At 35.2% G+C, this 17,551-nt stretch overlaps 1 protein-coding gene across 1 annotated transcript; it reads right to left on the reverse strand.

Annotated features, from left to right (window-relative positions):
- Positions 1-678: 678 nt before the first annotated feature.
- Positions 679-3,017, reverse strand: sox11b (SRY-box transcription factor 11b). The gene is given in 2 exon segments (XM_056481534.1): positions 679-2,758; positions 2,761-3,017. Coding segments are annotated over 2 exon segments (1,101 nt in total). The 5' UTR covers positions 2,927-3,017; the 3' UTR covers positions 679-1,823.
- Positions 3,018-17,551: the final 14,534 nt, after the last annotated feature.

Here is a 17,551-nt window from a genome sequence, read left to right on the forward strand (position 1 = left end):
GTCTTGCTGTGTGCTGAATGAATGCAATTCAAAAGGAGAAAAAAATAAACGAGGGGCAGAGCCCTTTGGGACGCTTTGGGGAGGGGGGTTATAGTTAAGCCAATCAAAAAGGGCTCCATAGGCAGCGCGAGGTTTGATTTCTTAAAGGAGCAGATTTTTTTTCCCAGTTGAAAGGAGAAGGGGAAAACTCAGTTTGAGAAAAAGGGGTGGGAAATGTTTGCATGCATCTGGAAACACAAATCCTTCTGAAGGAGCCGGATGGAAACATCACAAATATGCTTGCTTTGATCACACACACACACACACACGCACACACACACACACACCATTAACCAGACATACATTTTCTTATCAGTTCCAGCTGATTTATTTGTGTCAGATACAGACTTCAGCATGACGACATGTAACTCATTTCCTTTGCTACAAAACGCAGATGGTCCATTTTGGGAGTATATTGCACAAAATAAATCCAAAAACAATGTGCCATTATGATGGAAAAAAACAAAAACAAAAATAAAGCAAAAACAAAATCCAGTTTTACACCTGCTATTTGGGACCCATTCACACAGATATACATAAACTCCTAGCTTTACTATATTACAGAACATATACAATCTTCAATCTAGTACCAGAAATGAGGCTCATGTGTTCCCCCAATTCCATTGTACATTTCCCCTATAGAAACGTTTCAGATCTACAGCTGTACATTTGCCTTGAGTAAAATAATAGCCAGGCATTTAAATGCAAGTTGACTTCTCAGTTTAATTCTTGCATGCTTTTACAAATGAAACCGGGTTGAAGTGCCTGAAGAAACCTCACTTAAAGCACAGTAAGAACATTCCCTTTAACTGTACAAAAATATGCCAGAAAATATTTTACTTTTTTTTTTTTAAAAAGATGAGGTATGTTGGTCATGTATCAAAATGCTTCCTGCCATACCTGTGTGTTCTAGAGTGGTTATCTGCTTAAAATATTCCCATACTGAACCGGATAGAAAAAAAGAAACATTTGTGGCGTACAGAAATTACATAAGACCTCAGAAAAAGTTCCATCCTGAACAGTGTTTCAGAATTGCCTCCATTCAGTCAAGCAGCCATTTGCCAGCTCCCTGTAGAGATACGGGTGGGATGGGAATGCATAGTTCAGATTTTACATTTTGCGCTCCACCACAGTTTAAGCAGTTTCACTGCAACCCGACAGAATAACCACACATTATGGCAAGCTACTTTAACATTTACTGCTTTTTAACTAACTGGCATCCATTTTTCTTCAAGTGACTTGTACTTATTAGTGATTCGATAGTGGTTAGAGTCTCAATTTTACTAGAAATGTATTTATATAATACACTAATTTAATTCTTCAGGTCACTATACTATATTAGTACAAAATTGAATGGATTATTAGTAGTAGTATTAGGTACAGGCAAAATTGGAGAATATACCAGCAATAACATTTAAACCAGCTGGGAAAACACGTTACAATTTGTTAAAATGAATAGCAGAAGAATTACTTGCCATAAGTGATAGTGAATAGCAGCAAAATAATAAAGTAATTTTCCTAAAGAAATAAAATAAGTCCTAGTGTGTAATTCATTAGCATTTTAGTGATGGTCAAATAAAACCATACCATGCAGTTTCGAGGAGTAAATGTTAAAAGAGCTTGCCATACACACACAGCACAGTCAATGTTTGGACCATGTTGTCACTTTTTTCTTAACGTTACACGTCTCGTAACGCACTTTCCTCTGGGACAACCACCGAGGCAGAGTCAAAAAATAACCTGAAGATGCGCAATGCCTCCTTGGTCATGGAGGAGTTTGTCAGTTAGTAAGTGAAAACTAGGTCTGAAAAGTTCGCCTCCAGCCAGTCCCCCGCGATCATCTCACTGAGCTCGGGAGTGCAATAGTCCGGGAACTCGAAGTGAGAACCGAGGCTGCCCTCGCTGAACGAGTCCAAATCTTTATCCACCAGAGAGAGGCAAAGGTTTCCTGAAGTGTTCCCCAAGTCCGCGGTGTGAGAGCCCGCCGCTAAGTTCAAACTGAAGTCCACCAGCAAGTCGTCGGAGTCCTCGCTGGAGCTGCTTGACGAAGAGGAGACTGACCTGAAAGAAGATGCTGGTGACACCGAGGCAGGGTAAGCTGCGCTCTGCTTGGTAATGTTCTTGAAGTTGTAAAACAGTCTGCTGCCGGGAGTCGCGCTCGTGTGCCGGGACTCCTCGTACATGCTCGCGCCATGCTCGGACTCCGCGGCGGAGCTCAGCGTGGGGCTCGCGGGGACGTTGTGCAGCCTGATGTGCTCCTCGTCCTCGTAGTCGTCCTCCTCGTCGTCGTCGTCATCATCGTCGTCGTCGTCTTCGTCGTCAGTAAGTTCCCTTTTGATAGACTTGGTCACTTTTAAGTTTGTGAAAACATAGTTGAATCTGCAGTCTTGTGTGGATGCTCTCGCGGTAATGTTCCCCGGTTTGCTGGGCTTGAGTTTGGCGCACTTCTTCCCTGCGGCTGCTTTGACACTTTTGCTGATCTTCTCCGGCGACTGCACTGCTGGTTTTGACGAGCTGTCGAGCTTTGGTTTTTTCTTGGGTCTGTATTTGTAGTCGGGGTAGTCGGCCATGTGTTGGAGCCGGAGCCGCTCGGCTTCGCGGATAAAGGGAATCTTTTCGCTGTCCTTCAGCATTTTCCACCGCTTCCCCAGCCTTTTGGAGATCTCTGCGTTGTGCATGTCTGGAGACTGCTCCATGATTTTTCTCCTCTCGATTTGGACCACACCATAAACGCATTCATGGGTCGTTTGATGTGGCCGGTGGCTGTCTTGCACCAGTCCGGTTTCGGTGGCACAGGGCTGCACGCCATCATTTCGCTCTCCTCTGTGTCTGTGGTCTCTCGCGACACGCCACTCTCCGTCTCGCTGTGCTCTGTCTGCTGCACCATGTTCAAAGACACTTTTCCCTCTTGATAGACTCTAGCAGCTGCCGCACTCCGAGTCAAACCTCTTTACAAAGTTACCGACTGCCTTCTTAACTAGTTCCTCGGTTTTTCATATCGATTACGTCACGTATAATTATCCAATAGCGTGCCGCGGCTCCTCCCACCAAAGCCTAGACGTTCTTAACCCTTCGCTGCCAGAGTAGACTAGACTGCTAGTCAATGATTTAAGTGGTGCCTTTATAACCAAATGACAGGCTACTGTGGCACCATAATGTGTATTTACTGATCTGAAACAAATTCAAGCCAGCTTTATAATTAAACAAACAAATATTAAGTAACTGCTAGGCTTATTGCTCAGTGCTAATTGAGTTATGTTTATTTTTTTAATTGAACATTTATGTGTTTTTGCACATAAGGGATTGTGATATAAAAAACTAAATAATACATCTATGTTGTCTTTAAAAGAGCTGACATCTTAGTTGACAGCACGCAGTGCAGACAGTGGATTCGGACATGCCTTGTTGCCATCCTACCTCAGTACACAGCCCAAGATTTCATTTGTGCGCACGCCTGTGGGTGGGATTTTCATTACGTGTGCGAGACAGGCATATTGAATGAACAGCGGTTCGTTCAGAGCAAGGGGAGAGAGATAAAGTGAGAGGATAAACATTTAGTGTATCTGCATTTGAAATATAGACTTACAAATTGCCTTGCTGCTTTTAATTATTACGTAATTCTTGTAGTCCTGAAAACATGTCTCAAAATGGTTTTAAATTTTCACACTGAAAATCAATTTTCAAAGATAAATATGTCACGACGTTACCTCATAGCTGATTTAAAGGGTTGATTTAAAGGATTAAAGGATATTTACTCAACCTAATATCATTCCAAACCCATGATCAACCCAAATCAAGATCTTTTTTTGTCTTCAGGACACAAATAAAGATATTTTAGTGAAATCAGAATTGAGATTCACCCAATTCCGATTCTCAAAAACATTCATAAAGAGGTTATTTGGTTTGATCAGTGTTTATATGTGAATAAAGACTAAATATGGATTTATTTGACTCTATTTTGGATTGTTTTGAAGCATCAATCATTTTGGGTGGATATACTTCCAATGGGACAGAAATCTCTCAGATTTATATAAATACACAATCAGTGTTCTGAAAATGAACATATTTCTTGAGTTAAGAATTACACAAGGGTGAGTAAATGATGACAAACATTTTTTATTTTCATTTAAAAATCACAAATTAGAATGAATTAAAGTATTTAATTCTCTATTACAATAAACAACATGGGAATCAATCCCTTTTCATGGGGGTTCTCTTCATACAAGCCCATATAAGATCTTCATATAAACACTGAATTGAATTGAACTATTATCCACAATGCTTTGCAACACTTTATTGATATAATAGTTCAATTTAATTTAGTGTTCAGATGATATAAAACTCTTTTTTTGTAAAGAAGTGCATGTTGGTATACAGTACACACTGCCATTAAAAGCTTGGGGTTAGTTTACACTTTTATTCCTTTTGCATTTAGAAGAGTCTGCTCGAGCTGCGTGCTTGACTTCACTGATTTACATCTTGACAGTGTGCTGTCAGTGTTAATGTTGATTATACATCCCTGTCCCATTTCCTGTATATTATGCAAGGAAAATGTATGTAGGTTATTACTCTAAAGCCTGAGCTCATAATAGAATAATGATGTTATATACAACCTGTCTCGACCTACATATTTACCTTGCATATTTCTTTTTATAAAATGATGTGTCCAGACAGGAGAGGGAGTGCAAAGATTTGCTGTGTCAAGGAGGTGAGCAACCCTCTCTCTCTCGCTCTCTCTCTCAGTGTCTCTAGACCACCCTATAACCACGGCTCTGGCTGACAGCCAGCTCTGTCTCTGATAAACCTCTCTGCCGTTCTCTCATTTCTCCTTCCCCTAGAGGGCAATCATTTACCCCTTTGAATCCGTCCTGCCCTGCCCCCACGCATCACTTCCTCCCCCACCTCAGACTCATGCAGTGACACATTAGAAATTCAGTGAGGGGATTTTGCTGGGCAGTTTTGCATTGAGATATTGAGATATAGCCCAAGATTAATTTTCACGGGCAGCGTCTCCTACAGACCAGACCACCCCCTTCCCTCCCGTCACGTCTTCCCACTAAGACTGGCTGCTTCTGAGGGCTGCCTGCCACAAGCCACATGTCTTTCCATCTCAAAGCCATTGATCATGATATTCCGCTGCCTTTTCAGTTACTTTGCATAGTTTATATTAAATCTGACTTTGTTGCACCCCCCCCAAGAACTAAAGTCACCAAAGGTTGACATGCTGCTGAAATTAATTGTGTATTCATCTGTTTTGCAATTAATTATTCTCACTTATTCCTTGTTTGTCTTAAAAATAAAAATGGCTAACAGCATTTATAATAGGAGTGAGTTATAAAAGATTTTTTTTCAAGACACTATACAGCTTAAAGTGACATTTAAAGACTTTACTGGGTTAACTAGGTTAATTAGGTTAACTAGGCAGGTTAGGTAATTAGGCAAGTTATTGTATAACAATGGTTTGTTCTGTAGACTATCGAAAAATATATATAGCTTAAGTGGCTAATAATTTTGACCTTAAAATGTTTTTAAATTTTTTTTTATTCTAGCCACAATAAAACAAATAAGACTTTCTCCAGAAGAAAAAATATAATCACACATACTGTAGAACACGGAAGCAGCTTGAAGCGGAGAGCGCGAGTATGTCTGCTGGAGGTATTATAAAGTTGATGATGACAACATTGCCATGGCAAACTGTGAGATATGTAAACTTGGGATTGCCTGCCGGGTATTTTAGGTTGAGGTGCTATTTGTTTTTATATTCGATTTTTTTTTATATTTACTGTTAAACTAAAGTCCAAAAGTGAAGAATTGATGCTATTTATTACTTGATTGTTCAAGCTACCTCACAGAAATGCTCTGTTGTTGAATGTTAAAATAACGTAAATAAAATAAAAAACAAGGAACATCCTGGATCTTTTTCTTCGCTCTTCTTTATTCTTTTTTATGTATTATAGAAGTATCAGATTGGGTTTCTGTATCGGTAGATACTCAAAGTCAAGTGACTCGGACTCGAGGGTGAAAAAACCGGATCGGGTCATCGCTAATATTGATAAATAATATTTTATAGCTGTTTTAACATAAAGTTATAATTGAATTGCCTCTTCTTACAGTTATGAAATAGTTTGATAACCAGCAGATTCATGGGCCAGTGACATGACCACATTGAAATGGTCTATATAAAATGTATGTTAATTTGATTATAATTTGCTGTACTAAGCCAGCTTTATCTCAATGGCAATACAACACATTAAACTTTGAAACCACAAATTAAAATGAATTATACAGTTTTTATTCCACTGACTTCCATTCACACTCATGTCTACTCATTTTTTATTTATTTATTTATTTATTTATTTATTTATTTATTTATTTATTTATTTATTTATTTATTTATTTATTTATTTATTTATTTATTCATTTTGCTGTTTCAAAGTGCAATTTGGATGAACTGACACTTACACATTCATGTTAAGGTTTGTGAACATTAGAAGAATGACAAGTCACAACATGCCAGAAAATTATTTTTTGATCTCTTCATCAACATCTTCATTCATGTTCTGATTATTATTATTGGTTTGGAAAGACATGAAAGTGAATAATTAAGGATTGAATTTTCATTTTAGGGTAAACTCACCTTTTTTAACCGTCTGCTCTAGAAAATAGTTGACCATATTTTGAAGTTTTAAATAATGACTGTTAAAGTCATTTAAAGAATGACTGATTTAAATAATAGTTTACACTACACAGCATTGTTGAAAAAAATCAAACAAATAAAATCCTGTTGCACTACTACACTAGATTTTGGTTTTATTGTAAAAAAACAAACAAGAAAACATGTTAAATGAGAATCTGAAATATTTTATGGCATACTTAAAGTATAAAATATTAAAATATAAAAAATTAAAAATTTAAATTTGTATAAAATTTTTAGATTTAGTATTGAAACATGTCTTATTTTGAATATTCTTTTAAGAAATAAAAATACTTACACTTCATATTTTTCTTAGTATATGTATTAATTCCAGTACTTATACTTTAAACCGACATATCAACCATCTGGTAGAGGCTGATATTTAAAAAATTCTTGGATATATTGAAAAAAATGCATTGAGTGTGTTAACTAGTAACATTAGGAGTTAAGAAATGTAATCCAAATTTTTTTTCTTGGTGGGGCAGTTAAAAAGTTAAGTTTCAAAAATTACAGTATTGCATTAAACTGAAGTAGACTGCATATTTTTACATTGGATGTAGTATTTGTTACTTTATTTATTCATTCATTTAAAAAAAAAAAAAGAAGCTACACATAATGTGACATCATATTATGATTGTTGCTGTGTACACAATTTTTTTGTGCTCAAAATCTAATGCGATTGTGACTTTGCAATTGATTAATTACTAAAACAGCAACAGAAAGTACTGGTAGCTTATTACCTGGTTTTTGTATCATAATTTGCATGATCAAGTTAAGGCAAGGCAAGTTTATTTATATAGCACATTTCAAACGCAATGATAATTCAAAGTATTTTCCATAAACAAGAATAAAAACAAGAAAATAAAAATGATTAAAAGAATGAAAAATGATTAAAACAGATCAAAATAGACTTAAATGTGTTAAAACAGGTTATGAAAAAATGAAAAAGAAGAGAAAGACATAACAGTGCGATCTGTGGGACGTATCACAGTGCTCACTCAGTAAAGGCTCAGCTAAATAGATGTGTTTTCAGTCTTGATTTAAATGTGCCTAATGTTGGAGCACATCTGATCATTTCTGGAAACTGAAAACAGCGTAGTGAATGAAGGGGGATACACCCTGCCTTGACTGAACTCTTGGAATTTCTAATTTTCTTGTTCCTAATGATCTGAGTGATTAAGATTTTACATGACTTCAACCCTGTCATGCCATTTGTTTAAATGGCAGAATAAAATTTTCAACATCAAAAAATTGCCAGAGCAGATCAAGGTCCTATTAGACATTTCAAGTAAAAAAACAAAACACTTTTATCTACAGACACATACAGTTATACAACTGTTAATTAACAGAGAATTTTCAAAGCACAGCTAAAATAATACACACATTTTAACAGACCAATTAATGTCAGGGCTTTTATAAAACCATGTGTTCCACATTTCATCATTTAAATCAACATAAAAAATTGTCCCTATTCACAGACACAATTACTCACCCTAACCTCAATTTCCACCTTTAAAAAAAAAAAAGAAAATGAGGGATGAGCCCAAATTATTTTCTGCACAATCAACATCATTCCACAAATGGTGGCGTTAACTAACCTGGAATACTCCTTTAAGCTTCAAGCCAAGAACGTTTAAGAGTTCTTGCTGCACCCGTTTCTCATTTTATTTTTATAATAACACCATTCCGTTCTCAGAGCAGCGGTGCATTACAGTAAATTAGATGAGGCTTGTACTGTGGTAAAATGGGCCTGGCTGAGAGCTGAGGTGAAGAGAAGATGATAGAGAGACGGAGAAAAGCACACCAGACAGGAATGACTCATCTCTTCCATGGTGTTTATCTTCCTTAGACTAGGAGCTGCCACTCAGCCGCAAGAGAAGTGCTAAAGCAATGGATCGATAGACAGTCCTGACTAGGAGCTATCTGATATTGAAGATGCAGGAACGTATAGCTTCTGAATGGCCCCTGGACGGGCTCGTTCAATATGCCTTCAATCTCAGCAGCACACAAAAGGCTAAAGTCAGATTAGGTGACTGCGGGCTTGGAGGGACACTTGCAATGGGTGGAGTGGCACATTCACATAAATGAGTTAACAAGCCTAGCATCCTGGCCATTGATTGGGAATGCGATGGCCAGCTTTGGTCTTAGGGGTCGTAGCTTAACTAACGGCTGCTGTTAGATGTGTGAACTCAAAGGACTGCGTGGAGGGCGTGGATGGGGGACTGATTGTTTTGCAACACTTTCTGTTTTTTTGAAGATGTGTGGGTTGCTTGGAAATTGTTCAGATTGAATACACTACAAGGTGTATATGTTGTTTTTTTTTTTTCAGAAAAGTTACATTAAAGTGATCAGAAGTGACAAGTCGCAATTACTTACACTACCAACACCAAAGTTTGGGGCCAGTACGATTTTTAAATGTTTTAAAATAAGCTTTTCCTGCTCACCAAATCTGCATTTTGTTAATCAAAAATACAGTACAAATTGTAAAATAGTGGAATGTTATTGTACTGTAAAATAACTGTTCAAAGAAGTTAATAAATTAATTTATTCCAGTGATTTTAAAGATAAATTTTCAGCTTCATTACTCCAGTCTTCAGAGTCACATGATCCCTCATAAATCACTCTAATATTAATTATAAAAATAATAATAATAATAATAATTATTATTATTATTAATAAAAGCAATAATGACTGGAGTAATAATTTCATTTGAAACTACACACAATAAGAAAGCAGCTATTTAAAATTTGAATAAATATTTGACAATTTACATTTTTTTTTACATTTAATAAATGCCACCATTGAACATGAACAATAATTCCCCCTCCCCAAAAAAACATGAAATAAAAAACAACTGACCCCAAACGGTATATACATAAAAAAATGCTAAAAAATAGTATTGTTTTCACACAAACGTTTAAGCCGCTTATATTTCATCATTATGATTTTACGAAATGTTTCTTGAGTAGCAAATCAGCATATTATACAATTATTTCTGAAGGATTGTGTGTAACACTAAGGACTGGAGTAATTGCTGTTGAAATTTTTACTTTGAATATAAAAACTAAAATAAACATATATTGAATATAAAAATGAATACAATTCATAAACAAAAACGCACATTACTGCATGAATTAATTATAGGTAAAGTCATGTTTGATGCCAAATACCTACAAATATGGTACCTTGTGAGCTATGTTGTAATTTAGTTTTTTTACACTGAAAAAATATATAAAATAAATCATATAAAACTCCTTATAAGCTGCGGAATACCACAAACATTGTCATAAAAATCTATTTTCTTAAATTGTTTCAACAATATAGCAACAAAGTACAAATCTACTTTATAAGGGAAATGATCAGTATTTTTATGTGTAAAAATAAACCCTGAAAGCTTCTTTTAAAGGGTTTCTGCGGGTTTTAGGAAGTTAAATTTAAGACATTTTAAGACCATTATGAATGAAATTTTACACTCATACAGGGCTAAACGCTAAGGAGTTTTTCGAATGGGGCCCAGTTGGATTTTTATTTGCCCTATCAAACTTTTGAACCTTTGACTGCCGCTCTACCATTCTACTGTTTTAAAAAATGGTTTACACACACAGCATTGTTGGTTTACAAAACAACCAAACAAACATAATCCTGTTGCACTATTACACTTGATATAGGTTTTATTGTAAAAAATATAATAAGAAAACATGTGTAATGAGAATCTTAAATATTTAATGGCATACTTCCAAAAATTAAGGTTATTTAGTGTTCAAAAATGTTTTATTTTGACTATTTTTTTAAATAAATTGGTCTTACACTTCATATTTTCAGATTTTTCATATGTATTCATTTTGGTACGTTTGGTAGAGGCTGATATTTAAGAAATTCTGGGATGTGTTAATACGCTTTAACAAACTAAATGTATGCAGTCTAATCTTTCCAGGTCCGCTTCCTCAGCAGTAAATACATGGAGCAATTTTAAACAAGTTATTGTGAGGAAAATAATTCTACCATGATGGTAAATAGAGTTGAAAATTACATTCTTAAAATATTTTATTGAGATGGGGTGTTAGTGATTGGATGGGTGTTGGCCTGATAGGGCAGCTATACATGAACAAAGGGAAATTGAGACCTGTTTAAAAAAGATTTAAGACCTAAAACACAATATTTCAGTGAATTAAAAATTTTTAAGGCCTAAAATGTTGTTTTTGAGAATTAAGACATTTTAAGACTTTTTAAGACCCTGCAGATACCCTGTTTTAAAATGAGAAATTCTATAGCTGTTTACAGTTGTAGGTTTCGCTGCTATTTAGACATTTAATGTAGTTTACTTTTAGAAGAAAAACAAATAAAGGTAAAAGCTGTTTAGTACGTGTTAAAATGTTTTCTGTCTTTTCGCTACTATTAATGTTTGACATAACTCCAAGGATTCTTGCAGATCCAACTCTGAAAACCCTGGTTAAACAATTCTCTCTGTTTAATTTGAAACCTAAACATGTCTTTACTTTCAAGCTGTTAACAAAACAAGGAAGTCAGCAGCAGACCATACACCACAAAATATAGTATGAAATGACTTTCAAAGACATCTAGAGGAAGCCTTTTCCACTACTTTGCCATTTTATTTTATGGACATTTCCCGAATTCACCATGCATGATATTTTGATCTAATTCCATTACTTTCAAAACATTTCTCTAGTGAAAACCCCACCGTCGCTGTGATTTGGGGAGAGTAAAGGATTTCGTTATCAGGGATAGATAAGAAGCCTCTGAAGTGGAATACATACTGTAATGCAATTGACCCCATGTCTCCACACTTTCAAGGTCTGATGCTTGGCAGACAGGAGTGACTTCACGAGAAGATAAACAGAGAATACTTAACACGCTGGTGTGTGCTTGTGTTAGACCTTGTCAATGCAGCAAATGCAATGGCAGATTACACTCCAACACCGTAACCTTGCTCTCGTATTCTTACAAAAACATCTCCATGTGAACTGGAGGTGCCTGTTGAAGTTATACGCAGGATTTCACAACACTCTCTTTGGTGCCTCTGTGTCAAAATGATGAAAGCAGTGAGGTAAACAAGATAAATGCAAAAAAAAAAAACAACAACTTTACAGTTCTCAAGTTACACTACCACTGACTTTGAAAAGTTACCCCACTCAATTTATGTAAAAAACTCAGCATGTTTATTGTTTTATATTGTACAATAGAAGGAAATCAAGCAGTTGTTGTCAGTCTACTAACAAAACTTGTATTGCAATAATGCATAAACAAGCACAGGATGTACCGCATACATATCAGCTACTTGACAAGTCACCTGAAAGAGAAGATAACTAGGGTTTTATAGAAGAGCTACATACATTCATGTTTTAGGTCAGCCTGAAAGCAATTGGTATGTATGTGCAATGTATTGGAACAAAATGCAGTAAGAACATGCTAATTAAACGATTAGAATATTTTGATAAATTAAATTATGTGAGAATTTACTTAATTTTTGAGATTTTAAAAGAGTCTGTGTAGGACAACACACAGGACAATGTTAGCATATAATAAAGGTATAGTTCTTTACGGTTTTAAACCTTTATGAGATCCTTCTACTGTTGAACACAAAATAAAATAGTTCGAAGAAAGCTGAAACCTGTAACCATTAAGCTTGGGCGGTAATACATTAATATGGTATACCGCGGGATCTAAAAACAGCAATGGTATTAGTTTCAATACTGTTATACCGTCATAAAAAACAGTGCACATACATAGGAGACGAGGATTAAATGTTAAATATAATTTATGTAATACCTAAAATGCATATGCATGGTTGTCATCACAGGACAGCGTGGAAGAGAAAGAGAGAGGTGGGGAAAGATGGCGAGTCGCACAACAAATGGCCTGGTCTCGAAAAAAGAACACAACTTCTGCTGTTTGGCAGTATTTTTGGTTTAGACCGAATGAGGGAAGCGGCAGTAAATACAGACGAGGCAATTTGCAAATTGAAAAAAGGTCACTGTGAGAGATGAAAAAACCTCAAACCTAAGGTCGCATATATATGGTATTCAGTTTCTGAACTGTTTAGGCACAAGTCAACAGTTTGGTGACACTGTCTGAGCCTTACATAATCATTTTTTTATTACGCAGGGTAATACCATATACCGAGGTAAAATAGGGGAGGAGGTTTGACGGTATCAAAATTTGGATATCGCCCAAACCTAGTAACCTTTGACTTCCATAGTAGGAAAAACAAATGCTTTGGAAGTCAATGGTTACAGGTTTCCAGCTTTCCTCAAAATATCTTCATTTGTGTTTAACAGAAGAAAGAAACTAATTAGTTTTCTTTTATGTTAAACAGAAGAAAAAATCTAACTGGTTTAGAACAAGTAAAGTGTGAATAAATGGTGACAGAATCTTCATTTTCGGGTCAACCGTCACTTTAAATTTAATTGAATGTGTAAACTGGTTAATTATACAGGTTTCTTGTGCTATATTTTTGTCTTCTGGGTTTAAAATCTACACATTAAATCTAATTTAAAATGACAGGTTGTGATGTGGTAGATGACCAAGGTAACTGATGACTTATTTGGTGTGTCACAACTAGTCATGAGACTGTGGATAAATGAGAAGATGCTTCGCTTAAATACTGATGACAGCATCTCTGTGACAAACTGTGAGATCATGCACAGTAAGTCAGAGACACATTCATGGATCAAAAAGTGAGTGTTTGTTTTTGCTTTGTAAGTATTCCTGAGTAAGTTCTCCCTGAGCCCTCAAGACATTGTCATTGTCGAGTCATTGTTGGAGCACATTGATCTTTACAGCTGTTCTATAAATACTTAAAATACTCAAGAGTCATTCCTGTCTGGTGTGCTTAATACTTAATGCCAAAAAAACCTTAAAATTTATTTAAAAAAATGCAACAGCTTGTTGATATGCAGAGTGCAAATTCAAACAGATGGGTGTTTATACACTACCTGACAAAAGTCTTGTCGCCTATCCAAGTTTTAGGAACAACACATAATTACTTGACTTCTTTTTGATCATCTGGTATCAGAAGTGTCTTTTATGAATGGCAAAGGCCTCTAGATGACTTTGCTTCGACAAAAGTCTTGTCACTTAACCGAATTAATATACAGTATAGAATGTATAAGTCATGGTGCAGTGGACAAAGAATTAATATTGTATATGACTCCCATGAGCTTGGAGGACTGCATCCATCCATCTCCGCAATGACTCAAATAACTTAATAAACTTATTAGCGTTCTTGTAGGACTCCCAAAGTTCCAACTATAAATATACATAATTTTCTTATTTAATGGTGAACTACAGCATGCAATCGTGGCAAGCTTTGGTATTTTTAACTCAATGGCAATGAAATTAAACTGTTGTATTGATTGTCTTGCCTTTTCTTCCTCTACTCTGTTTACATCCTCCCGGTTCTCCCTCACACACGCCTTTGCATAATTTTACAAAACTGTAATGGAAACTAAATTGCTGAAACTGGAGATTTCACAATGCTTTAAAGCACCAAAACTACAAAAACTTGAGGAAGGGCAGAATTTAGTAACAGTTAGCATCAATGTTAACTGTCTTTTGGCATAAAAAATACAGTCAGGATTTGCTATTGATGTGCACATGGTGTAACATTGCATTAGGAGATTCAGATGCAAAACCTATAGGAGGAGAGTATTTAAATGAATGTTTATTAAGGTTTGTGGTTTGTCTAGCTAACAGTAAGATTCTTTTAAATATATACATTTAATAACCATAAAATGATTTTTCTGAATTTCATGCATTACATGGATGTTTAAATTACTTTTATTTTTAGATTTTCTTATCAGTGATATATATTAGAGTTTTATGCTGCATCTAATATGGATAAATATTAATAATAATAATAATAATAATAATAATAATAATAATGATAATGATAATGATAATGATAATAATTATAATAATAATAATAATAATAATAATAATAATAATAATAATAATAATAATAATAATAATAATAATAATAATAATAATAATTACAATTCTTCTTCTTCTTCTTATAACCTTTATTTTACCAGGAAAAGCACATTGAGATTAAAAATCTCTTTTAAAAGAGTGTCCTGGCCTAATAGATAAGTAATAATGTTTATTGCATTATTTTAGTGTCATGTGTGTCACCATAATGGTGTTTTGTGCACGACAATGTGCAGCTTCTATATTTTATTACTGTATGTTGTGTCAAAAGTTTGTAATGACCATTGGTTTATCGTGTGATTTTTCCCATCCCCACATGCATTTGGTTGTGTTTTTGTCTGTGTAACAAGGGTACAATGTTTAGTTTTTAGTACTTCAAAAGAATAGTCTGCTAAAACTATAAATTAATGAAATATAGTAAAATTGGGAAATTTCTTTTATGATTTCTACTGTATTTTAATGCAAGAATTGTGGTAACCACAGCTCTCTTAACCATAAATTTGATGGATTATTCAGCGCTGTTTTGCAACTATGATTAAATAGAAATGGAATTAAGACGTTTAGTGTGGAGTATGCCGATTATTATTGAATTGCTTACAGACATGTAAACACCTTTATCAAACTATTACTGTGTGTAGAACTGTTCGCTGTGTTTTGCGACAGGATAGTTCATATACACACACGGCTGTTTGACACTATTCTCTGCACCTACAGAGTCAGTGAAGGACCACAGACACTTGTATCGTTAAATGCTGAGTTTTTTTCCCACACAGCGTGTGGTATCCATTAAAACAACACTCTCCCAGCAGTTCATACTCGCATACAATATCTCGTTTGTCATGAGGGGCATGCCTTAAATATTCCTGAATGAAAGTGAAAGTGCCAAACTGCAGTTAAAGTCGACAAATTAAAAATGAAACACCAGAAATTACATTAAACTCAGAAGGAAATGTGGATGGCGTGGTGAAGCAATGACGTTACTCGAATTATGTGCTATAACATGTAAAATGGGATCATGAATGGTACGTTCTAAAATAACTCAAGTAAACACATTAATCATATTATTGTCTTATTCAGATTGAGCCAAATAATTTGATTACTGTTGTCCATGTAAACAGTCACTGTATTGGTGTCTGTTGTCATATGTAAGAGCTTGTTTTTATCAGTTGAGCATGCTAAATTTGCACTTGACTGGTTGTAGAATGTGTGAAAAGTCCACATTTGTCAGCATCTTTCAGAGCAGTGTGAATTGGTGTTAAGACGATGAAAACCCAACTTATTTTCCGGCAAATGAAAAAATGTAAATAAACTTCTCTAGCTCGCCAATCAACCACCGTTGATTAACCATCCAATAAAGCTGCAGCATAAAGCTAAGCATTGTTACATGCAGTGCACTTGTTTGCTGCTTTTTTCAGTAATAGTAAACATGTATTCAGAGGTTCTCGTGGGGCCCTGACCCACTATAATGAGAGTGTGTTTAGTCTGAAGGCCAGGCCCTGTGTTGATGGATTGCACTGCCTGAGGGAGAGTTTTTTTTTCTTTCTTGACACCACAGGAAAGCTCGACAAGGTGCAGGGTGGACATAGATTTCTGTGCGTGTGTGTGTGCCCTTTTCAAACTATCGATTACTGGAGCCGATTTCATGTCATAGCTACAGGCCTCATGCATATGTGGTGGCAAAGGGCAAGATGAAAGGCATCAATCAGACAATGCTGCTTTATTATCTCACCATGAAAACATGCAAGGTGGATAAATAATAAACACACTTGTGCTGATCATTTTATGTTGTGCCCCGGGCGTTTTGTCCAAAACATTACCTGGGTTGTACTGTTCAATTGTGGAGAGAGAGAATGTTTGACCTAGTTTTTTAGAGATTTACAAGGGCTGGAGTCGGTCCAAGCCTTTGTCAGAACGTGAAGCACAATCTTACTTTTGACTGAGCGGCCATTTTTAGAGCAACAAGAGCCGAGCTGATTTCCTATAGTGTCGGACGTGCAGCTTTTCTAAAGGAATAGTTCAGCCTAAATTACATTTCTGTCATCGTTTGTTCTGTGCAACATAAAAGGAGACGTTTCAAAGACTGTTTTTTTGCGTAATTACAATGCACACGAGCTGAAGCTTTCAAGTTTCAAAAAAATTATTCATAAAATGGGTCAATATGTCTTGTGCCTTCCTTTGTTTGAGGAAAAGACCAAAATTGATGTTGTTTCAAGTCATTATTCAGTGAAGTTTTTGATATTTATAAATGATTCTTTAAGGTTTGATCTTCGTAATTTTTAAATGTATACTGTTGTTTGCACACAAATGTACAACTGAAAGGAAAATAAATACAATAGTAATGCTAATAAATACAGGTTCTTTCTTTCTGGCTCTTTTACTTTAAATAAATGACATGGTATTTTAAAATAGTTGGTATCTATGTGCTAACGGTGAATTAAAAGAGAAGTATACTATTAATAGGCTATTAATATTTGTGACCCTGATTGGCAAAACCAGTCTAAAGTTGCATGGGAATATTTGCGTAAATTGGGAAAAATACATTGTATTTCAAAATTATAAGTCAAATTAATAGATCTAAAAATAAGTCAATATTATAGATGTTTTTTATGCCGAAAATCATTGGAGTATTAAATAAAGGCCATGTTCTATGAAGATATTTAGTAAATTTCCTACTGTAAGTATATCAAAACCCAATTCTTGAATAGTAATTTGGAGAATTTTAAAGGATATTTTTAGAGTATTTAGATTTGTTTCAAACCCCAAATTATAGGTTTTCAATAGTTGTATATCGGCCAAATATTCTCCTGTTCCAACAAAACATACATACCTTTCAGGCGATGTATAAATCTCAGTTTCCAAAAATGAACACTT

Source organism: Danio aesculapii, chromosome 20 (genome assembly GCF_903798145.1).
Source record: "Danio aesculapii chromosome 20, fDanAes4.1, whole genome shotgun sequence".
In the NCBI taxonomy this organism is placed as follows: Eukaryota; Metazoa; Chordata; class Actinopteri; order Cypriniformes; family Danionidae; genus Danio; species Danio aesculapii.